At 36.8% G+C, this 24,570-nt stretch overlaps 1 protein-coding gene and 2 long non-coding RNA genes across 52 annotated transcripts in view; 1 reads left to right on the top strand and 2 right to left on the bottom strand.

The window, feature by feature from the left end:
- The window catches only part of CLASP2 (cytoplasmic linker associated protein 2), a 142,270-nt gene extending 130,736 nt beyond the window's left edge, over positions 1-11,534 (top strand). For all 50 annotated transcript variants that reach the window (XM_040546832.1, XM_040546827.1, XM_040546821.1 and 47 more), the window contains 5 exons: positions 4,735-4,928; positions 5,504-5,632; positions 6,836-7,042; positions 8,122-8,238; positions 9,345-11,534. In XM_040546832.1, the coding sequence (XP_040402766.1) occupies positions 4,735-4,928; positions 5,504-5,632; positions 6,836-7,042; positions 8,122-8,238; positions 9,345-9,431 (734 nt within the window). In that variant the 3' untranslated portion in view covers positions 9,432-11,534. The remainder of the gene's footprint in view (positions 1-4,734; positions 4,929-5,503; positions 5,633-6,835; positions 7,043-8,121; positions 8,239-9,344) is intronic.
- Positions 11,535-17,253: 5,719 nt separating this feature from the next.
- Positions 17,254-24,570, bottom strand: part of LOC121064803 — a 30,035-nt gene continuing 22,718 nt past the window's right edge. The window contains exon 6 of the long non-coding RNA XR_005816697.1: positions 17,254-17,265. This is a non-coding gene — a long non-coding RNA (uncharacterized LOC121064803). The remainder of the gene's footprint in view (positions 17,266-24,570) is intronic.
- On the bottom strand, positions 19,337-24,335 carry LOC121064799. Its single transcript, XR_005816693.1, has 5 exons — positions 23,789-24,335; positions 22,710-22,768; positions 22,314-22,439; positions 20,436-20,607; positions 19,337-19,485 (listed from the first exon to the last, which is right to left on the bottom strand). It is a non-coding gene; the product is annotated as an uncharacterized LOC121064799 (long non-coding RNA).

The following is a 24,570-nucleotide window of genomic DNA, read 5'->3' as shown; positions in this document are numbered from 1 at the left end:
TATTCCTTCTCCCCCCTTCTGTTTTCCCTCTGACATTCAGCAATGATGTGTTAAACTGCTGAAAAACAAAACTATGTTCTGGCATTGTGTTTTATTCAGCTATCCTGTGAGTTGGCTTCAAGTTTGCATTACATTAAAAAAAAAAATCTAAGGTGTATTCCTCTTTGCTTTCTCTTCTGCTTAGAGAAGAGGCGCATGGTTAGTTACTAAATTCTAAAAAAGATTTAAGAGAAAGCAAATTTTTACAGATCATGTCATGTAAATATAAATAATTAAATACCTTTGTCATCCTCACATGAAATATTTTTGAGCAAAACTGTGCATTACAGTGATCCTGTTGTTACATGGGATAGGTCTCTATAGCTTCTGACAATGTATTTCTTGACATTACGTTAAATGATAAAAGCTTTTGAACATATGGGACTTTCTGGGAAATACCTTTCACGCAGTCAAATGCACTATGTTCTAGCAATGTGTTGTCAAATTATTATTTATTCAACAATTATTTTATTCATTTTCTTTATTGACTTGTCTTTTGGAGCTATTTCTGTGTAATAGCAGTTGTGCAGAAGAGAGAAATCTTTTCTTCATGAGCTTTTTCATGAAGACATACCAAAAAAAGTTTGATGATATAAAAAAAAATACATATAAATATATATAGGTTTTGTTAAGATTTCTTTATGAATCACATTCTGATGTTCTCATCTCATTTTCCTGTAAAATCTGAAATTTCTCAAATTATTCTTATACTTTACATTGGTTTTTATTTGCTGCTAACTGCTAGTCTCTGTTGGAAAATCTTGAATTTTTCTTCCTTATGTCCAAGATAGCTTGGATTTTTAAATATTTAGAAAAGTTCCTGGGACCATCTTCTCACTGTGTGTATGGTCTGTGGTGTTTGCGCTCTCAAGTGCCATTGCTAGTTCAGGTAATTACTGTCACACTGTCAGAGAACCTTACAGTGTAGTTCCATCTGAAGCTTTGAAGCTTATGCAGTATCCTTTCATAAGAATATGTGCTAAATTAACAGAAGATGGTAAGTTTTTTTCCTTTTTTTATTTATTTTTTTTTAAATTCCATGTACTTAAGCAATCTGCACTCTACCAGCAGGGTCTGTTTTTCTTAAAAATTTATGAGTGGATGGACTGAAGCATCCCCATCCAGTAGTGGTTTGTCCTTGCTGGAGTTAGTAGTGCAAAGTATTTAGTAAGGACTGCTCTTTAATGAATAATTTAAAAAAAAAAAAAAAAAAGTACTTGCACTTATTCCTGTATGCAGGAATGCACTCTTAGTTTTTTTAGTAGCACCATGTGTATTGTCATTACTTTTAGAATTGCATCCGAGATGATTTTGAAAAAGTTGGCATGGGAAAAAAAAAAGATACATTTATACATACGGCAAAATGTTCGTGCATGCAGTTTCTCACTTAAGAATTGCATGCTTTTCCCATAAACCCGAAGTGCTTGTTGAACACTAGTTTATACTTTTCAGCAACTTCACTGTGTTTGACACACAGTTCCTGTTTTTATTGGACTCCGATGTATATTCTCATCTGTTACTGGGAGAAGACATGGATATAAAGGGCTGGATGGGGAGATCTTGGCTGCTCGTTTGGTGCAGTCAGCTGCACTGAGGCACAAACATGTACTCTGCAGACTGTTCATCTAGCAGTTAAAAAACTCCTTTAGAGGAGATGCCACAGTGTACCCCCAAATGTGCATTTGAGTATTTTACCACTTCTGTAGTAAAAGGTTTTCATAGGAACAGTCTAAATCTTCAAAGCAGTAGCACTATTTCCAGGGGAGGTGCCCTTTATTATAAGTATAGGGGAATGTGGTTTTCTAAGACACTTTCTAGACTCCTTAAAAGCATTCAGCAGCTCCTGTTTGAAACCCAGTGTCCCCCTCCAAAGCATGTCACTCTCATTTTTTTTTCAGTGTGCTTCCATAGATCATGTTTTCCAAGCCTCTGCCTTTTTAACTGATACCATCGTTTGTTTCCTTCTAGATAAATAGAAAGCCATTTATAATCCAGTCATTTTGCAGGTGTTTCATCCAAGGTTTGTACCCACCTTGTTGACTTTTTTCGGCCATGTTTCAGGCAGCAGGAAAATCTTTACTTAATTCAGAACATACCTTAATTTCCTTCTTACCCCCAATACTGTATAGCCTGTCAAAAGGTTATTATTTGATTGGTTTGAGAAGAGGTGTTCTTTAACAAATATTTATATGCATAATATTAATACATACATATTTAAGGCACATTTTAATTTATTCAAATGAACCTCCTCCTCCTCATTTATGTTTTTTCTTTTCAGAAAAAAAATTGTGAGTAGACTTCAATATGACTTAATGTATTTCTCTTTTCTTATCTGAAGAATATTTAGGAATGAAACACTGGGTGCTAAATCATATCCAGGAATGGGAAATTCAGGCTGTCAAGGTGCACACACCCACACACACGGTTTTGTGCTATTTATTTATTTATTTATTTATTTAAGGAAATCTATTTCATAGAATCATAGACTATCCCGAGTTGGAAGGGACCCATAAGGATCATCAAGTCCAACTCCTGGCACCGCACCGGTCTGCCCAAAAGTTTAGAACATGTGACTAAGTGCACAGTCCAATCTCTTCTTAAATTCAGACAGGCTTGGTGCAGCGACTACTTCACTGGGGAGCCTATTCCAGTGTGCAACCACCCTCTCGGTGAAGAACCTCTTCCTGATATCTAGCCTAAACCTCCCCTGCCTCAGCTTACCACTGTTCCCGCGGGTCTTATCACTGGTGTTTACGGAGAATAGGTCACCTGCCTCTCCACTCCCCCTCGCGAGGAAGTTGTAGACTGCGATGAGGTCTCCCCTCAGCCTCCTCTTCTCCGGGCTGAACAGGCCCAGTGACCTCAGCCGCTCCTCATACATCTTCCCCTCTAGTCCCTTCACCATCTTCATAGCCCTCCTTTGGACACTCTCCCAACAGTTTAACGTCCTTTTTGTACTGTGGTGCCCAGAACTGCACACAGTACTTGAGGTGAGGCTGGACCAGCGCAGAGTAGAGCGGGACAATCACTTCCCTCGACCGACTAAGCTAATTTCCTCAGCTAATAGAGCTTCCCCTTATTCCTGCATGGATATGGCTGGTACCTTCTCTCTTTGCCCCTTCCCCTGATACGTTAAAGTTGCCACTTCTTTCATTCTGGTATTTCCACAATGGAAATAGCTTTATTCAAGCATATATAGGTTGCTTTGCTAATTATATTTTGATATACATTCCCCAAAATAGGATTTACCATGGACAGTTTGGTAGAACAAGCATTATAGTCCTAGTAATAAAAGTAATGCCCTTGCTTCCATAAAATGGATTGTCCGTTCTGCTCATCTGTACTAAATAATTACTCACATAATGCACCTGCAGAATGAAATTCCAGCTTGTCCTTTGGACAAACAATAATGATCCATTTAGAGAATTTGCAAATCATGCATTAATATAGAGGCAGTGGAAATGGTTGCAGAAAAAAGGTTTCTGCTTTCAGGTGTTGGTGAGTTGATTATTCATGCAAAACAATGCAAAAAGAAATGTTGGGTACAAAAACAGTGTTTTTTGTTGTTTTTATTTTTTGATCCTTGATGTGTGATATTCAGCTTTTACTTTTTATTTCTTTGTACATCATTTATAAGTTACAATATTGAATACAGCAATATAAGATGTTAGAGGGCTGTGGTTTCTCTGCATATGACCTAATAAATTTGTTAGGGAAAATGTATTTCATCTATTAATGAAGTGAAATAATTTTAGGATAGATGTAGTTGCAGGAACGCTTGCATTTTATTAATATTGTTTACTCTTTGAAAGAAAAATGTATGTCAATGCTCTCAGACTTTTCGCAGGAAAAAAAAGTTTGTTTCTGTTAATTCACCCCAAAGTCTCGGTGCAAAGGTAGAAGCTATATGATTTTCTTTCTAAATTGGTCTTGATAATGGAGTAAAGGGAACAGTTCAATATTTAATTGTCATTAATTCCACATACAAGGGCTTGTTTGTTTTTTTTTTTGGCTGTTTGCAGATCTCCATGTTTGCAGTCCGGTGTTTCCAAATATGAGTTGTTACTGGTGCTTTTTCTCCATCATCATGGAATCCTCTCTGTTAATCAAAGCTGAAATCCAGAGCTGTCTCATAGTGACTGTTACTGAGATAGCAGTCATTCCCTGGAATCTCTGTGGGGCTAATGGCTCCACTCTTGAGCAGTTTTTTTCTGTTTGCATTAAAAGTCTAGCTATTGCTGTGGAACCATGGCTTACAAAAGCCTAAGCGGTTCAGTAAGATAATACTAAAGGAGAATATGCAAGTTTATCTTCTTGGACGGAAGTGTTACATGGGAAAGCTGGCCCTTTGTGTATACATCAGATTTAAAAGGGTAGAGGGAACTACCACTTTTTGTATTGCAAGAGTAAAAACTATTGCAGTAAACTGTACAGATGTTTTTTTTTTTTTTTTTTTGTGGTATCATTGTTTTATTGTGATTGTAAGCTTGTTTAGGAATGTTGTCTGCACTGAAAATGAAATACTGAAATTGTAATTTTGGCTAAGTTGGGTGGAAAATATAAAAGTATGCTAGAAAGCCAGCTAGCTACCCTAGAAGATATCTTACAGTTGTGCATCAAGCACTAATATTTATTTGCAGTAATATTTATTTGCAACAATCTGGAAATTGTGTTTGTGTATTCTTTTTTTGGTAGAGCCTCCCATGGATCATTCTGATCTGGTCGCAGAGTTACTAAAAGAGTTATCAAACCATAATGAGAGAGTTGAGGAAAGAAAGACTGCCCTCTATGAGCTCATGAAGTTAACTCAAGAAGAGTCTTTTGGTGTTTGGGATGAGCACTTCAAAACAATACTGCTTTTGCTGCTTGAAACACTTGGAGACAAAGAGGTAAATTTAGATTATTTCTGCTCAGAATGTTAACAAAGCACATGGTTTACTTTCAGTGTCTTTGAAAGTTGTAAGGGAAGGGCACAAATCACTATATATTTCTATAAATAAATAATGCTTATCGTGAAAACGTTTGAGTTCTATGTAATTGTTCCCTGTAAGTGCCATGTTTTTAAATTGCTGAGGTTCAGAATGACACTAATATCTGTTCTGATTTAAATAAATAAATAATTACTTGTCAATGTGTTTTCAAAAATAATGCATTTGTGTGATGCTAAAAGTTTTATCAGCACTTGTGAAGGGTAAAATTGTATGCAACTTAGCAGCTCTTGGGTAGCACAGATAACTCCGGTTGGCAGCATATTTGTGATATACAACCTGAATTAATTGTAGAATGAGAAAGAGAAGAATGAATAACTGAAAATTTTTTAGCTGAATTTATTAATACAGTATTTGTATTACATATACGCATAGAAAATCTGATATATTATCGAAGGCTTTACTGTTGAACAAATATTAAAACATATATCTATTTAAAGGAGCATAACTAATTTATTTTAATATTTAATCTTTAGTATGCAATTAGAGCTTTGGCATTGAAAGTTCTAAGAGAAATTCTAAGAAACCAGCCAGCAAGGTTTAAGAATTATGCAGAGCTCACAATAATGAAGACATTAGAAGCTCATAAGGACCCCCATAAGGAGGTTAGTAATCAGTTACTCCGTTTGTTTGAGGTTATAACAAAATATTACAAAATGAAACAGCTGTGTGTATGTCCAGAAAGTGTTTGACAAATCAGTTAGATCTTACTGAGGAAGTAATTTGTGTAATAATCAAGCATTCAGCTCTTACTAGTTAACACAGGTACGCAAAAGAAAAATGAACTGTGGTTTTAAAAGTTCTGAAATGATTAATGTCAGCCCTGATAGCGATTGCTTTGGGTGCTGCCCAAGAGGACACAGAGCCATAACCAATGATCACAGCTCATCAAAGAATAACTGAAGGTGGTTTTTCATTGTATGACATCTTAAGCCAGGTATCCTGGAGTTCTGATGCAATGTTTTGGATTTCATTAACATACATGGTTGAGAGATGGGACTGAACGGGGCAAGGAAATCATCAGCCTTTTCCATTGCCAGACAGCTCTGCACCGTTCAAGAGCATGGCTTTGAATATTTTTTTTTCAGGAGAGAAAGGACTGTAAGATATCAACGAGAAGAGTTGCCTGTGGCTGAGAATAGAGAGGGGATTCAGAAGTAGGAGGATAACTGTAATCTTGCTCAGAAATTCTTGTGATGTGAGCATACACAGCAGCACATAGATACAAGAAACAAATACAGTAGCCACCCAAACATTAAACAGTTTACATCAGTGTCACTGATGTTAGGAGAATACAGATTTGTTATTAGATGAATACATCTCCTCCTTGCCTTCCCTATGCCCCCATGCTCCCCATGCAAGGACTTCTTTATATGGGACTTGTCAGTGATCAAAGGCCAAACAAGTAATAATGAATGACAACACAGGAAATTATAGGTTCACAGAGTGGGGAAATTTCAATATGTAGTTGCATAATATTGCATTTGTATTCTGCATAGTATTGCAGAATAGAGAGATTTCAGATTTGATTCAACAGTTATTGTCAGGCATGTTTGGAAAACACCAATAGACATCTTGCAGAGCATATAGATTAGTCATACGGTATTGGAAAGAGTCTTGTTTTTTCGATAATATGTCCAACAGCTGGAATATTGGACACATTTTCCAAGTCTTGTAATGTACATATTTTTACAATATAGTGGAACTGTGGTTAAGAGAAGTTTATGTTCAAGACCAGTACTGACAGATAACAGACCACAGCAATTCTATTGTACATCGTTTTTCCATGTCTTTTGTCCTTTCAATAGGTGGTGAGATCTGCTGAAGAAGCTGCTTCCATGCTGGCTACTTCCATTAGCCCTGATCAGTGCATCAAAGTTCTTTGTCCAATTATCCAAACTGCAGATTACCCCATTAATCTGGCTGCAATCAAAATGCAGACGAAAGTCATTGAGAGAGTATCTAAAGAAACTCTTACTCAGCTTTTACCAGAGATTGTGCCAGGTCTAATACAGGTAAAAAACAAACAAAAAAACCCTCTGCATATAAAAGAATTGCAAAGATTTTTTTTTCAAGCAATACCGCCTGGCTCTCATGAAGGATTTTTTATTTGTCTTAGCTGATGGCTGCTTTGACCCAAAATAACTCAGTGGGAACAATCTCTGTGATTGTCAACTAGTTGAATTGTAATTGTTGTTAGGACTCAAAATCTAGGTACAGTATAAAGTAGTGGTTATAGTTAAGCTCGATAGAGCCTTTCAGTTGTAAGATACAGGTGGCAACAACAAAACATCTTCTGCAAGTTCTAATTGTTTGTTCTGAAATTGGACATGTTGTATGTATATATAACTGTAGGGTTTTATAACCTGGGATTTGGGGGAGGCAAGTGGAAAAAAGCAGTTAACTGGGGTAAGTTTAATAAGATGAGAAGGATATCAGAGGTTTCTGTTTCTTTGTCCATTTTTAATTATATCCCACCTTATAACAAGACAAAATACATTAATTTACATGTGCTGGATGAAGACTTTTCAGAATTTGACAGCTGTGTTCTGCAGATTTCTGTCTTTAATGCATGTGGTCAAGTCACACATCTGCAGGAAGGTAGAGGCAGAGCAGGGGCCTTCTGAGAAGGGGGTGTGAGACAGACATGAGAAACAAAAAGCATTAAATAACAGGCTGGGAATTAAGAAAAGAATCTTTCCCTGCTAAGAATTAGCTTGTTTCAGAGTATGAAAGTGCTAGGTTTAATAGTCTTCTGCTTTAAATAAACATGTGTAATCTAGAACAGTTCTCCTTGTGTTCTTCCTTAATGCATTTCAACCCAGAGCATGACAGCAGCTCTGTTTTCAACATAAATTATGAACAAGAATGTGTAAGGTTTTTTCAGTATGGAAAGTAACTCTCAAAACAGCCTTCCTTTTAAGTACATGCTCTGTATTTGCTTTTTTTTTTTCTTGGAATGCTTCATTGGGCTACTTTAACATTCACTTAATGTAGATTTTAATGTATTTATTATAAGAAGAAGTAAACAGCTTTCTGAGCCTTTTTAATCATTAACTGATAAGCTATTAATGTTAATTTTATTGCTTTCTAGGGCTATGATAATTCAGAGAGTAGTGTTCGTAAGGCATGTGTTTTCTGCCTTGTTGCCATTCATGCAGTAATTGGTGATGAACTAAAACCACATCTCAGTCAACTCACTGGCAGTAAAGTAAGTAAAAGATTACAATTAAACATATCGTGGATGATAATTGCATGTACACATTTGCATTTCCATTGCAATTACCAGAAAGTTTCATAAAAGTATGTAGAATGAAAAGAATGAAACTATAAGGCTTATGAAACTCTCAGAAGATTGATGTAACTTTGGCATAAAAGGTTCAAAACTAAGAATCCATAGATCTGTAAATACTTAGGGACTTGCACAAACTTCAGCAATATGAAAAATAATAAATTGTTTCTTGCTGCTATTTAGTGGATCTAGTTGCGTACTGTCAGTGGCTGAAAAAAATTAAAAAATACATTTTTAATATTTTGAACATTCTTGAATACACTGTCAGACTTCTTATTCTGAAATAGTGATAATAGGTTTTTCTACCTGTGTTTCTTGTCATATTTTTATGCAGTTGGAAAGCATTAAATGTCATATGCAGATGTTATATTCCACAGTTTATTTTCCCTCCTTACTGTTTTGCTTTCATTAGACCTTTCAGTATCACTAATTTGGGGGCGGGGGAGACCCTCCCTTCCTTTTTGGTTCAGGAAGGTTAGGGTTTTATTGACATCTTGTACATACTGTTGTTTACATGCAAACAGGTGTGTTGGAAATCTGTCCTTGGGAATAACACAGGACAATTAATTTTGTATATCTTTGAATAAGACAGTTGCATCTTAAGAATACTGTCTGGCAGTGATGGCACTGAATGTATTTCTAGGCAGTATTAGAAGCTTTAGTAGGTACAAAAAAATCAAATGTAACTAGAGGCTTAAAACCTCAACATTCGCTTAAGGTAGGGTTTTTTTCCTCCTTTATTTCAGAACAGCATCGTAATTCAGGGAAAATAATCCACCCATTTTAGTTTAGCTACCTTAGATCACTTTCTTTACATCCCTAATGATGCTTGACCTGTTTCCTTGTGAGAAATTTTGCTGTGTTTAATATTTTTATTGTTAAGTATGTTACCTTCCAGTTAATTATGTAACATAAAATTTTGCTTTCAGGAAAAAATGGTTTAATGTTTACTTTGGTGTGTCATTCCTGTAGTATGTACAGTTTGTAAATACTAACTAAAGCAAATTTCTGGCTTAAATTTGCAGATGAAATTACTGAACCTTTACATCAAGCGTGCACAAACAGGCTCTGGACCAGGGGATGCAACAGCAGATATGTCTGGACAAAGCTAATGAAACTGACAGGAGTTAACCGGGTCTCTTAAAGCAAGGGCCAGGCCCTCTTCAAGTGCAAGGAAAATTCTTACACAGAACGTTTGGAACCCTTCTTTTTTTTCTCATTTTCCTCCCTTTTTTTTTCTTTAACCATTGGCTGTGTTCAGCTTGCATGTGACTGTTGCAATAGAATTATTCCAAATCCAAGGAAAAAACAGTATTAACATCCGTTGATCAAAGCAAAATAAAATTTATAAATAATCTAATCCATCATTTATCCTGTTCACAATCCTCTGTGTCTTCCCATTAACTTTTGCCAGTGTTACTGTATTAAAAACATTTTTTTACCCTAATTAAACAGGTATGCTTTAAGCTTCAGAAGTTAAAATATAAGTTCCGTTGCTTTTACTCAGCTGCAGATAACATTGTTTTTATTGCTATTTTGTTTGAGTATTATGTCCTTCACTAGAAACAACAAGTGATGTGAAACAAGGCAGAACTAGTCTGAACTGCAGTGAGACTCGGTCACTGTTGGTGGTTCATCATCTTATTTACAGCTTGTTCAGGATATTCTGGAGATTGAGAAATACGCCCATAAAAAAGCTGGCTTGATCCAGTTCTGTAAAAGTGATGTTGTTCATTGGTTGTATGTTTGTTGCATAAATAAGAATTTAGTGTGCGCAGCAGAGGGCTGGTACAACCAGTACCTCTTAGTGTGGAAGACAGCCCTTTCAGGGTAGCACTGCCGACCTGGTGATAGTGTGGCAGTCCACTTTTTAGCAGCGGAGTTAATGGTCACTTGATGGACGTGAACCATCCTTGTCACCTTTCGTTCTTCAAGCAGGATGCTTCAGAATGGAGTGCTCTGCCCAAGCATGCTCAGTATGTATTTATCACTAGAATGTTTCCTTTCAACCTAATTGCTGGAACCAGTAGTCTTGTATTATAACTCACATGGGATTTTATGACAACAGTGCAGAGGACTATTTATTTGTTATCTTCCTAAAAGCACCAAAATTTTCTGCATTGAATTTAAATAGGTGGGAATTTAAAAAGAGGGGAGGGGGAATAGTCACAAATGCTATGGATCTTGCCACCTTCTAATTTTAAAAATTATATATTTTGGATGAGGTGGGAAAGCTGCACCAAACTATTTGCATGGTTTTCTTGAATAGCATCCTCAAGACCCATCTGGATTAAGGTGTGGAAACGTTTCCAGGGTTTGTTTTTCCATTTTTGAAAAAGAGTTAGTTTATTGTGAATAATGGTTCTTTGTATTTATGAACTTAATAATGGAAAGATAGCAAGGATCAAGTAAATGTGTCCCTCAATATTGTCTTTTTTTTTCTTTTTTTTTATTGTCTTGGATATAAGCAACAAGTTAATTAACTGAGAACTGGGATGAAGCAGTACCCTTCCCAGGAATGGTGGAAACTTTTTTCCCTAGCTTTTTTTCCCTTTGACTGTTGTGTTATCTAGTTGTAGGAAGTGTATCCTGATAAGAGAGAAAATAGTAGTGCCAAGGATGATGATTTATACTAGGCTAAAATTCTCTCTACCTCTTCAGGGTGACTAATGTTTGACTGAGCTGCTGCATATAGCACCTGGTAGAAGAACTATCTACAGAAGATTTTCTTTTCTTTTTTTTTTTTTCCCCCCAAATGATCACTTAATGCATATTCAAAACTCTATTCTTCAACACGCAGCCAAATATTAAAATAATTATACACTTTATTTGCTAGGTACCCTGAAAAACAAAACAATAAAAATTGTCAGATGCTTGTAGTTACACAAAAGATTGTTTTCACTTAAGATTGAAGTGAATCTGATAGAAAAAGCTGACATGTTGTTAAAGAAGCAATGCCATTGCAGAGATTTATTTGGAGGAAGAGTTGTAGAAATATATGTAAAGACCGGAGAAAAACGAGACTGTCATAAGTCATCACTAGCCCTTTTTAACACCTACATCAGGAAGATAGTTATCTCCTCTTTCTTTCCTCTATTATGTGTAACATTTCTTGTTTTCTACTGTTTAATTGCATTGTGTATTTATAGTTCTATGCTTACCATTGTGCATATACTGGCAATAAAATGTACATAACATGACTTTAAAAAAAAAAACAACAATGTATACATTCTGGTTTTCTGTTTCATTTGATCACATGCTATAAGAAAGATTATAAAGGTGACAGAAACAAGATTGGTTTAAAAAAATAATAATCTTCATGTTTTGTGTGTCCAAATGATGTTCCTTTAGATACCTGTTAGTAAATTGACTTAGCATTTGAGAACACGGTGTGAATATAGGTATGCTAGACAAAAATGGTTTTTGGAAGTTGCATATTATCTTTAATGGACACCACATTTCCTTCATTTCAGCAGGCTTCTTGTGTACTATTTCATTTATTTGTACACTATTGCATTGCTCGCATTTTATTTTTTTAATATGTCAAATATTTTTAGTTTAAGATCTTGTAGTTTACATTTTGATTGTACAGAAGAACATTTAAAAAAATCCTACACATTCTAAGTTTAATAGTCCCATACATTATTCCTGCTTTTTCTGTAGGTAATATTTATTTCAAATGATCATTTCAAGATGACTTTGCTCTGTCATCTTTTTGAAGATGTTATTTCATACTGAAAAATAAGTTTATTGAAACATACCTTATATATTCTGGATGAACGTAATTTTTTATCTGTAAAAAAAATGTTGGTAAGAAAGAAATGTTTTTTTTTTTCCCATATGACTGAAAAATTTTGCTCCGGGGGGAGGAGAGGAGATATTTACACAAAGTTTGTCCCTCAGTTATGCTTCTAAGACACCTTTAAATGTTCTAAGTGTGATATCCCATGTACTGAAAATCTAAATGCAATATATTTAAATTAATATTTTAATTACAATATGACTAGTTCTGTTTCCAACAAAGATGGGACCGCTGTATGTGGATAGAACATGTTTGTATTACATGAAGCCAGAAGAATTTGCAACAAAATGTTCTCCACTGCGGCCAGTTACCAGATTCACTGCATTGCTTTTTGCCTTCATTTCTTATACTCCAAATAGACAATAGCTCAATTAAAATTAAAATTGAGCTATGATTAGTCATGCCTTATGTTTGTACTGGAGGTGGTTTATCTTAAAAACAAAAAACAAACAAAAAAAAAACCATAAAGACCTGTGAAAAAATGAGGACAATTACTATTGTTCTTTTTCAGGAAGGCTTTCTTAATATTCTGTAATGATAGGTAATTGCAGTGGTTTGAATACTGAAATATGATTCTTAAAGGCTGGTTTCAGGCTTTAAAAGAAAAAAGAGGAAGAAGGAAAGAAAACTGCATGCAGAATCAGGATAGGAAATGCATGTCTTGAATGTCTTGGACTTGGATGTCATTTGCTTTAGATAATTTTGGGTAACATCTGTTCAGCTGAAATTGGGATAGTAAATGTAAATTGAAAGAGGATTGATCATGTAAATTTTCCAGAGTTTGGTTGCTTGTTTGTTTTTAAAGATAAAGACTGGAACAGATTGAGTCATGTTTATTATTTGTGGTCTGAGTTCCAGAGTGAAAAGAACAAACACTTTTATCGTGAAACACTTGCATATTCTTAGTGTCTTCTATGAATGTTTAAATGTTTGAGTAAATTCACAAACTCATCAATGTAGAAAGCCTGTAGAGATTTAAGGCCTGAGGCGCTCACAGTTCAATCGTCAGCAAAAGAATTCAGATTGTGAATATATCATTGTCCCTTTGAAAACAATCATAAAAGATAAAGAGGAATAAATGTGAATTATGCTACAGTTAATCCCTGTGACGGGTTAGAAAGTAGGGTTTGGTTGGCTCTGCTAGGCTGAGATTTAGCAAACAGAAGCATAGAATACAGTAAAAATAAGATGAGGATAGATTGGCAGTTTGGGAACGCAAGGATTATCTGTAGAAATAAAACTGATGCTTTTTCCCAACTGAACTGGTAAACTGATTAGTTTTGCAGTTGCTGTCTACTTCAACATAAGATGAAAGTATTCATACTATGTTCTCTAAAGAAAACTTCTAACTTTGTTCCCATCTAAATTCTGTAATCATGCCTTCTGCATTTGTAGAAGCATGTGCTTTTAAGTATTTGTCTCTTATATAACAAATATTCTCTTAAGTGAATCTGTTGTTAGAATGTGGATGGTTTTCAGAAATTTGGGAAGTTTGGCAAGTTGTGGTAGTCTGGCAAGTGGAAAAAAAAATTGAACTTAATCTGCTTTTTTTCTATATGTCTTGTTTACCCATGTATACTTAAGTATATTTTAAGACCTCAGGATTCCCAGACAGTGCAGCTTGGGTTACCCCCAACTATTGAAGTTGCTTCATTTACCAATAGGATTTTAGGGTAATGAGCATGTTTACTTAGAACTTACATACTAGGGAACTTGTGCTCAGACACAATCACAACTCCATTTGTAAATGGCTGTTAAACAGTAACTCTTGGAAACTTTGAAATGTTATTTGGCAAGCAGTCTTGAATGGCATGGTATCTATCAAAAATAAAACTAATGATGTATTTTAAGTAGCTGCAAGTGATCCTAATGAAGCGTATTTTGAGGGAGTAAGATTGGGAATAATGCTGGGTAGAGATATATAGAAAGTACCTTTCTTCAATGGAAAAAACAGCATTATCTACATGTGATATCCAGACATGTTACCATTGTCAGGAGGTAGAAAGGTAATTGAACTTTATATTAGGCATCAAAGTTTCATAAGTCTTTCATTTTAGTTTGCTTCCTTTTCTAGATCTTGGTTTTGTCCACCAACAGAAATCTTTGTACCTCTGTAAACTCCTACTGAAATCAGTACTGCAGTCAGCTCTGTTGACTGTGTGAAGATCGGTTCAAAGGTTGCCCCTGTCTTGCCAAGGAGGATATATACCAGTAAAAACAAAAATGTACATGTACATCAGGCAGCGGACAGACATCAAAAGTCAGCTAGACTGATTAGTAGATACTCCCTCTCCATCCGTTCATCTCTCTCTGTGGCAGAGCCAAGATTACCCTGTGGGAGCTCCCCAGTCTGTTGTAGACAAATCAGACTGGGGAATGATCTCAGACTGGTTCTCTGGCAGCACTCTGGGATCAGAAACTTATGCCAGAGATGTTGGCCAAGGTGAATGTTCCAGGCCTTGAGTGACCCCCTGTATGAGGGGTAAAGGGGGCTAAAAAAACCCCACCATTTTCCTATCCTTTGCCTAAGCATATCTAGTATGTGTTAAAATATCAGGGAAGATGAGGAAAAACTAATTTTAACTTGGTTTAAATAGTTGAAATATATGTCCGTGGGGGAACTGGATATGTCTGTTTCAATTGCAGATTAGCATGTTTTAAATTGCTTGTAGCACACTGCTAGAAAATGTTAGACCTGGCTGGGTACCAAAGATGCCTCAGGTAGAAGAGATCCTGTCCATTAGGAATTAGAAGGAGCTGAACCATCTCTTCTGTGCATGGTGTCAGATCATGTAGCAAGCTGACATTGCCACAGCAGTCTTCAAGTCCAAATACTAGTATTTCGAGCAGAACTAAAAATCATCACTTGACAGCAAAAACTTTATTGAAAAAAAAAAAATCCTCAGAATATATCCGTAGTCTGTGAGGTTACAATGTTTTACATAGTGTTGAATTGAATTTTTCCATGCAGTGTTGACTGTGGAATATTTTTTTACTTGCCAAAAACGAATATCAAGGATGACATTCAGTGTATATAAACAATTTTAATATATATTGTCATTTGCTGTAGTTCTCAGAAGGGTAGTCACAAAGTTAAGTGAGGAGACCGATTGCTCTATAAAAAAAAAGATTACTAAGGCATCATTTGATTTGCTACTTAGATGTCAATTTGGATGCTGCTCATGGAAAAAGCCAATAAAAGTTTTCAGGCACCATATGTTGAAGTACTTCAGCACAGATTCACCTGTTAGTAAAACATTAGCCTCCCCACCTCAAATTTCAGGTTGGACCTTGCATGGTATACACAAGCCTTGAAGCAAGAGATGTTTTAAATAAATAGTCTCTTGTTGTTTGTGTATACAATGCTCCTTTGCTGAAACCTGTTTAGTACTTATGGGGCAGATTATAAACCAAGAAACAAAAATAACCCCTTAATAATAAACAGTACAATGCTAAAAACTCACCTTATTTGTCCCCAAACTTGCACAACTAGGTAACTACATACCTCTTTATGTCTAGAGGTTAATCAAGGGCAGCAGGTGTGGGTGTGGGGAATACACAGTACTTCACAAAGCAAAATGCTAGAATTGAATACAATGTGGGAAGTTAGCCTGATGTAAAAAAACGAAGTTATACTGTAGTTGAAGTTTCACCCCCTATGTATACTGCTTGCAAGGAAGATCAGTCAAAATACAAGACCATGAAGAAGTACTAATTGCTGAGTGTGGATTTTTTTTTTTTGATGTTTAATTTCAGTTTTAATAGTAACATTTTCTTAACCCTTTCTGCATGTTCTGTCTAGTGCTTTCCTTACAAGGAACTCAAAGCTTCTATGAGTGAAGAATTGAGCCCCTTGCCAACCCGTAGTGGGGGGAGAAAAGCAAATTTTCTACAAAAGAGGAAGGTAACCTGGTGATATATACCTTGATTTGAGCCAGGTATTCTGAATTCCAGGCACTGTGTCGTATAGATGATACCATGCTGCCGTGTTAGTGTGTATTTATGTATTTTGTATTTCAAGCTACGAATGCCTGCAATTGAATTGATGAAGATGGACTCAAAGATGTCTTAAAAGACATGGTGGGATAGATACAGGAAGTTGAGCTTATATGCAATGGCAAATACCTACCTCCACCCAAGCCATCTTGTCTGATAAAATGTTTAAGTTGTATTTGTTGATGACCAAGGATTGAGGAAAGGATGACTTTTGTGTTTCCAAAGCTGGATGATGGTAGTGGCTTCTGCAAAGTAGAAGAAACTTGCAACAGTCACCTTTTAAACTGTTGATGTGCCTACTTGTACAACTGCACCATAAAGCCTTTTAAATATTAGAAGATGCAATTCCAATTAAATGGATTGGTGTAGCTGTCACCTTACTGAATTAGCAACGTGGTTTTGCATGACAGTCCACAAGCTTCAGTCTTGCTTTGCCTCTACGCCATCAGGAGCAGTGGTTGCAGTGGGGTACGATGGCCAGTAGTGGCAGCCACGCACAAGTTTGAAATAGTTTGCACACCACGAGGGGTACCCTTAACACAGACTTCGAACTTCCACCTTTTAGAAGAAGCAGGGTCTTAGAAACTAAGCTGGACACAGTACATAAGATCAGAATATTCTTAATCAACACACCCTCTATTAATAAATACCTCTTCTCCTTGAGACAGCAGCTTCTTTAGATAGAACCAGTGGTTCAGTTATTTTTAGTCAGTATAAGCATAACTGTTGAAAAATCAAATGAAGCTGAGACCGAATTGGCACATTTGCTGTGATGCTCCTGTGTTGTTTTCCTGATTAAGCTCCTACTTGCTGTCTGCCCTCAGACAGGCTAAACCCAGGCCAGCAGCCTAATCTGCACCTGCCAGCCTGGACTCCCATTGCAGCGTCAGTTATTTTCAGCCACAACAGGCTGACTGTCGAGGTAAGTACAGATCTAAGACTCCTGATATGTCGTGTTTGTGTTATTATTTGAAAATATCAAAATAAGTTCATATTCTAAAATTCTAGAAAAATTCTACTGTGCTGAGGATCAAAACCAGGACCACAGTTTTTCAGTATACATGTATGTAAACATACACATTTGTAAACATAAAACAGGCAGGCTATGATTAGTTCTGGAATCTTAGCTGCTTTTCTTCAACAGTTCTCTCCTGGACTTCACAAAAAAGACTTCTCAAAACTGCAGTGTTCCCACCTGCACTTTGCTAAACCAACATCTGTCAAAAAAGCAACAGACTAATTTTTGGGGGATAAAGTGCCTGATAATTCAAAGCCACACGTGCCCTTTGGGGTACAGTTAGAAGTGGGAGCCACCCTGCTAGGGACTCAAAGCCCTTCAAGATAAGAAGAACCCCTGTTACTACTCTTTCCTTTCAAGAGAAATACAAGTCACAGAACAAAACAGGTGCCCTCTTGTGAGAGGTCATGGGAAGCTCACGACATCCCCAATGGAAGATTGTGAATGCAGTTTCTGGGATGTGTAATCCTTACTAATAATCAGTGCACAGGGAAATGAGGCTTCCAAATAAAATGTGCTGTACACATGTAACACACAGAGTGATTGTGTTTTACAACTTGCTGACAGACGAAGCAAACTGAATACCAGGATATCTATTCTTTATCTACTGTTTCTGAAATCAAATTTAATTATTAAAAAATGCAGAAGCAATCACTGAAAACAGGGGTTTGTGCAGCCATTTAATCTTGTTCAAAGATGCTCAATCACACACAGAGTTGTAAGTGGAAAAACTAACCTTGAAAAATATTTATCCAGCTCTCATCCTTGCTGGATCAAAGATCAACTCATGTACACAAGTACAGCTGTGTCATGAGAGCCTTCCTTGAGGTACCTTCGTTCCTCATGGAGGAGAATAATCTCAGAATCACCAAGCCAGTAGTCACAATTCTTGTAATCTTTTCTAGACAGCATCACATGTGACTGTTTCTTTCTCTTCCTGTATTTACAGTTCCTCTTCTATTGTCTTTGCATTTTGTTTGCATTGTTTGATGTTGAATAAAAATGGTAAGGTAAAAGGGGGAACTGCCTCATTATGAAAAAACAAACAACTACCACCAAAAAGAGGAAAAACATAACTAATTTGTCTGAAGTATTTTAACTGCTGTTTATTGCTAGCACTCTAATAATTCCTTTTATTTTTTTTCTCCAGAGCCTTGCTCCTTGTTATACTAATTTTCATATCTGAGTGTTTTTACAATATTGCAATAACTTCTTAAAGAATCTTTTATAGAATGAACTGCAGTGACCAAGCAATGCTGGGGGGGGGGGGGGGGGGGGGGGGATGTTAAAAAGTAACAGCAAACTATTACTATTTTTCAGTAGTCCTTTCTATTTCAAGCAGAGTGGGTACCCTGTGCAGGTAACTGTCTTCAGCTGAGATTTTTGGATGTGTGCCCTCTTAACTTTGAGTGCCAAAGTCTTAGCAGGATCGGTACTATTTCATTTGTTTTAAAGTTCATATTGCCATCCTAGCTGCAAACCTGGGCAAGCAAACGGCACTGAGACATGGATGCACCAAGCAGCTGGTTTGCATCTGAATATGATTTTTCCCCAGAGCGCGTGTGTGGCTGGGGGAAGAAGGGGGAGTTGTAGTAAATATTTTCCTTGCAGTTTGACAGTGTTTTGTTGTTTTTTATTTCATATTTTTAATGACAAGAAAATAACTATAAGGTATACTATGTAGTAATCTGGCACTTGAACAGAAGTACAGAATGAAAAGGTAAAAGGGATACAGTCTAAACATGGGTGCAAAGCTATTTTGCTTGTCTTAAAGACATCAATGCATATTACCCCTTCTTAATTTTTTTTCTCCAGTCATGCCTACACACATTCTGTTTTTTGTGTGCTTCACGTGGACTGTGTGAAGAGAAAGCTGTCTGCCTCTCTAGGGCAGCAGTGCTACGGAATTGCTCTTTCTCCTGGCTCTGTCATGTGCAGTTCTGCACAGTGACTGTGTGGGAGAGGGGAGGAGAGAAAGGGCAATGCTGGTCAAGTCTGGGCTGCACCCGACGTCACACCAGCTGGCAATAAAGCCCTGCAGCTGGGCAGCAGCTGACAAGGCAGCAAGGTTGGGGAGCAGGAGAGGAGGTGGGAACCAGGCAAGACTTCAGCTCTCTGCCTCTTCTGGAGAGGGTGACACCTGCAAACTTGGTGGCAGACGCTAAATATAAAGGTGTGAGAGGAACCAACGGCAACTTTAATTTGAATGTGCTTATTTATTTTCTTTTCCCATCACTGCAGTGACCATCTCTTTGAGCACAACGCCTCATCTCATCCCAAAATGCTTTTCTGGCACAACCAGCCTGAACATTATCACCATCACCAGTATCCCACCAGTAACAGCAGCTACCTGCGGTAAGAAAAAAAATGATTGGGGGGTGACTTTAATGATAATAATTGTAATGGTCTAACACACAATAACGTAGACTACACAACCTTTGCTAATTCACAAGTTCAAGCCTTCTAACAGAGTTGGCGGTCACAGACCCACTGACAAAAGGTTGTGCAGTGGAGTCACCACAGTGGAGATTTGCTTTACTGCATCTTCATGATCTTCACAACTCTGCCACCATATGTATGTGCAACAAAATGTCTTCATGTGATATTCATAAATGTGTTAAATGTTTCTCTTTCAAATTCCGTTTGTAGTCTGAAGGTAAAACTCTGTATGAAGTCATACAGATTTATTAGCACCTTGGTGGTTCATATCTACATTGAAAAATGCATTTTATCTATTGAAGCTGCATATCTATTGATATGCAGGATCAGGAATATGGGCCCCTTGTAGTCTCAGGCCAGACACACTGGTTAAACACTTTGCATTGAAATTCTGATGCAATATATAACTTATTGCATGAGCATATCCCTATGAGCTTACTTTCTCTTCATGACTAAAATATTATTTGTGTACACTATTCAAAATTTTTCATATAATTAAAAATGATTATGCTTTGACAAGAGATACATAGATTCCATACTATCTTGATGTTAATTGAGTTTCAATTTATAGCATGGTTCACTCTCTGTATTAAACTTTAGCTTATTACTTTTTCACTAATTACAATGTGTGTAAACGTGATAGTATTTAATAATCTACCTTGATATGGGTATTTACTTGTTGGTAGTCTCACGCCTAGTACCATATCATGGTATTACTTCTGGTCTTGTAGAATTGTTGAGGAGTATGTTTTTGTTAGAAATATGCCAAATTTTGTTTTAAAAATGCAAGGAAATGAAGTGATACATGGGTTCTGATAAACAAAAATGTTAAACTAATGACATTTTTCAGTGGAATTTTACCTAATTAGTCCATTTCAGTGGAAGGGTCAGGGCGATGTGAAATTTGGATTGGCTAACACAAATATGTAGCAAACATAGTGCTGTTTCTATTGACTCGAACAGTAAACCAGAAATGAAGAATAGGTGCAGGAGTTTCCTGATGGAGTCCTGCTTGCAGGTGACATGCATAGCTCTGTAAAAGGAGACACATAGTAAGGGTAAGTGAGGACCTCCACTCACAGCTCCATTCCCACTCCCTTCTTCAGTGCTGTTCAGCACAGAGGAGGTGTCTCCTCTTGCTTTTTTCAGAACCTCATTCACTTAGGGCCCATTTTCACCGTGTCCTTGTCTGTCTTTGTTGCTGCCCCCTGTATTTGATTCTGTTGCCCCCTACCATGCTTATCTCAAGATCTGCCATCCAAGTCCATCTGAAGTTACTCTTCCCACACACATTTGAACTGTAGGTTTGGGTGGCAGTGTGCATCTGTGTTTTGTACTGAAAAACAACATAGGGAGGGATACTTCCATAAATTATGGGTTGTGTATAGGAACTAAGAAGATTAGCCCTCGAGGCTGATGACCTTAAGCAGAATGGATAAAAACCTGTTTAGGCACTAGGTTTCAATCTGGCCATAACCATGAAGTTGTTTGGTCCCATCAGATCCTCTGCCATGCTTCAGTCCCACATCTGGACATCAGTGAAGTTTACTCAGAAACTGCAATTGACTTGAGCCGAGCATGATGGTCAGTATTAGTGGAGAGCAGATGGAGAAAGGAGCATCTCAGGATCCCTTCTTCCCCACTCTGCCTTCTCCCACATCCCAGTAATAAAACCATTCTTGAGACACATCTACGCAGATATATTTGCATAATCTGGCTCCTGCTTGTACGCGCCTACCCTCTGTTATATCAGTTCTTCAAGTACGACTGGCGGGTGTGGGCTCAGGGTACAGCTTCCTATCAAGCCCTTCCTGGGAACATAGTTGGAAGAGTTTTTTGAGGAAGCTCATTTGTGTTAAGAAAGAGACTTGCTCTGAAGTCGCAAGTCCCACTGAAATGGTGATAGGGATGTGTAGAAATGGAATGGGAAGGCCACATGGAATATCATTTATGAGAAGTCAGGCTTGTGGATTTAACCTGCTTGAAGGGTTACATAAGCAATTTGAGATCTCAGAATGCTTAAGTCCTGTTTTAGACCATTCCACCAGGCATGGGAAAAGGTTTGAATGATGTTTATGCAGGCAAAGCTTGGGAAGGAATCAGGAGGAAAAAACGGTATTATTTTATAAGGTATACAGAGTCTTCCGTTCCACAACCTCTGCTCTCAGCCTTACTGATGAGCATACGTTTATGATTAAGGCACAAATTCTCCAATCTAATCCTCAAAAAAAGTTCATGTGGAGTCTCACAGGTTAGGCACATGGGGTTTATGTTGCTTGTGTTGCAGAATAGGGATTTTATGTGACAACTTAATTTTCCCAGTCAGGACTGATTATTGCTTATAAAGAAAAAGAATAATTTTACTTTGGCAGTAGGCATCTGTTTTCTTTATTTGCTTGGACTTCAAAATATCTTGAACTCTATTCACCCTGAGTATAAGGCCAACATAAATGTTTTGGAAGAAATTATCCTGAAAGTGAAATTATGGGAAGAGTAACAGAAAGATTAGGATTAAGAAAAAGCTATGGAAGCAGCTACCATTCATACTACAATATGCAGAATGTCAACTGTAGGCATTAAGAAATCACAAGACTAGTTGGCTAGTTAAAGTGAAAAGAATAGAAAAAATGTTTTTGAGGTTTTTGTTTGTACTTGCTATCTGTCTAAAGATATTTTAAACTCTTTTGCCAAAAGCTGAGAAGGCTGCATGTCAATTGCATAGAAATTTAAATTGAGTACCTGAGCTGATTTGCACTGTAGCTACAACTCTGTACGCTGGAGTTGGTTAGATCTGGCTGGGAAGTGGTGCTTGTACACATGGTTGATCCTCAGCAGATGATCTGAGAAAGGGACTGAGCCAGGAATCTGCCCCAAAGAAATCAAACACATCAAAGGCCTGTACTTTAAAAGCAACAAAACCCACAAACATAGACTACAAACCTCCAGTGAAAACTTGTAAATAATCCAGGGATAGAAATAATGCTAAAAAAAATAATGTTTGCACTACAATATTCATAATTTAATTGAACAAGTTACTTTACATCCTAAAATAATGAAGGATAACAAATACTAACACTCAGTTGGCTTATTATGGGCAAACTTTTGAAGGCTGAACTGCAAGAGAATGGGTCTTACTGTATCTGCTCACGTTATCCTCAGCGGAGATTGGAATTTGTGTCAGAAGAAACCAACACCTATTAAAAAAAATCATATAAATTTATGTCTTATAACTACTATGTAGCTTAATTACATTACTATGTAATGTAAGTAGATAAACCACTTTTGCTATGCATAGGTCAAACTGGATCTGGTTTATCTGGTCTTGGATCCTGCTCTTAACTTATCTCCAACTGTCAGAAGCAGAAGGTTCACTGCTCTTGGTTTTCTGCAAACTCCCAATATCTTTTGTATCACTTAGAAAAGTAGGTTTTGGTGTTATGTACGCCACCTTTGATTTTAAAGCCCATGTTATGTCTATAAATGTCTGCCTAAGGTAAGGTTTGAGGTCTCAATTAAAAGTCCAATTCTTCAGTGATAGGAATTTAAGCTAACTTGTGCCACGACTGTTGCATACTGAATAGCAACTACCAGTTTGGTAATTTAACAGTCACTGGAATTAGTTATGCTATTTTTGGCCTGTTACCCACCTTCAGAAATAAAAAAAAATAAAAAAATAAAATAAATCCATCATAGAAATAACTGCTGACTTTTTGCCAGGCTTAAGAGAGGTATTTTGCCAGCAATATTTTCAGTATTTTCAATTCTGACTAAAATCTGTAGTAGCTTGGTAGTTATTGCCTATGTTAGAGACTTTGGCACCCGCTCGTGCCCTTCTCATAAATGTACCTTTTTTGAATGTGCTTCTTATGTGCAGACAAACTGTTTTATCTACCCAGAAGCAGGCAGGGAACACTTAAATCAATTACAGCAGCAAAAATACCAGTACCATTTTCATAGAATCAGGAAATCATTTAGGTTAGAAAAGATCTCTAATATAGTCAAGTCCAACCTTTAACCCAGCACTGCCAAGTCCACCACTAAACCATGTCCCTCAGCACCACATCTACACAGTTCTTGAAGACCTCCAGGGATGGTGACTCAACCACTTCCCTGGGCAGCCTGTTCCAATGTCTCACAACCCTTTCCGTAAATAAAAATTTCGAAATATCCAACCTAAACCTCCTCTGACACAACTTGAGGCCATTTCCTCTTACCTTATTGCTTGGTACTTGGGAAAAGAGACTGACACCCATGCCGCTACAGCTTTCTTTGAGGTAATTCTCTGCAGAAACTGGTAGTTTAGTCTTAAATTACCAATCTCTTTAGAAAGCGTAAATAATGGACTGCATGTTTCTCTTTATCTTTGAGGCTGTCATATGAATATTTTGAATAACAGCTAACATTTTATTGCTAGTGAAATTAGGGCCTTCCTGTCTTGTAGCTTTGGAAAAAAAATGCAATTTTATTTACAGCATGTTCCTATGTGATCAAAATATAATTTATAGTCTCAAAAATATAATTTATAGTCTCAAAACTTTTCTATACTTTGCTTGCTAGGTGAATCATTTGAATGAAATGTCTCATAAAATTATTTAAACAATCCTCTGAATGATTAAAATACGATTTTTTTTTTTTTTTGTAGAGGATCTTTCTTTACCTAAAGTTATGGGTTATTCACCCTATTAGCACCCTTCATTGGACCAAGTATTTTAGGATCAGAGGGAACATGATTAAAATATAACCCACTAGTCTGTCCTGTTCTTCCTTGCATCCCTCCTTGTATTCTCCAACTGCTAGGCAATATAATTGTAATTATTTATTAATAGCTTAGCTGTCCCTAGGATTCTTTCCTTGGAGACTATAAAATAATCAACTAGAAAAGCAGCATAAAATCAAGATATTTTTACAAAATAAATTCACATTGCAGAAAGGGAAATTCAATGCTACTTGAACACACCAGGCTTTAACTTGTTTCAGCCTGTTAAAGGAGAGAAAA

The sequence above is a fragment of the Cygnus olor genome, chromosome 2 (assembly GCF_009769625.2).
Source record: "Cygnus olor isolate bCygOlo1 chromosome 2, bCygOlo1.pri.v2, whole genome shotgun sequence".
NCBI lineage: Eukaryota > Metazoa > Chordata > Aves > Anseriformes > Anatidae > Cygnus > Cygnus olor.
The sequence above is the reverse complement of the archived record's forward strand: the minus strand, read 5'-3'. Positions and strand labels throughout refer to the sequence as shown.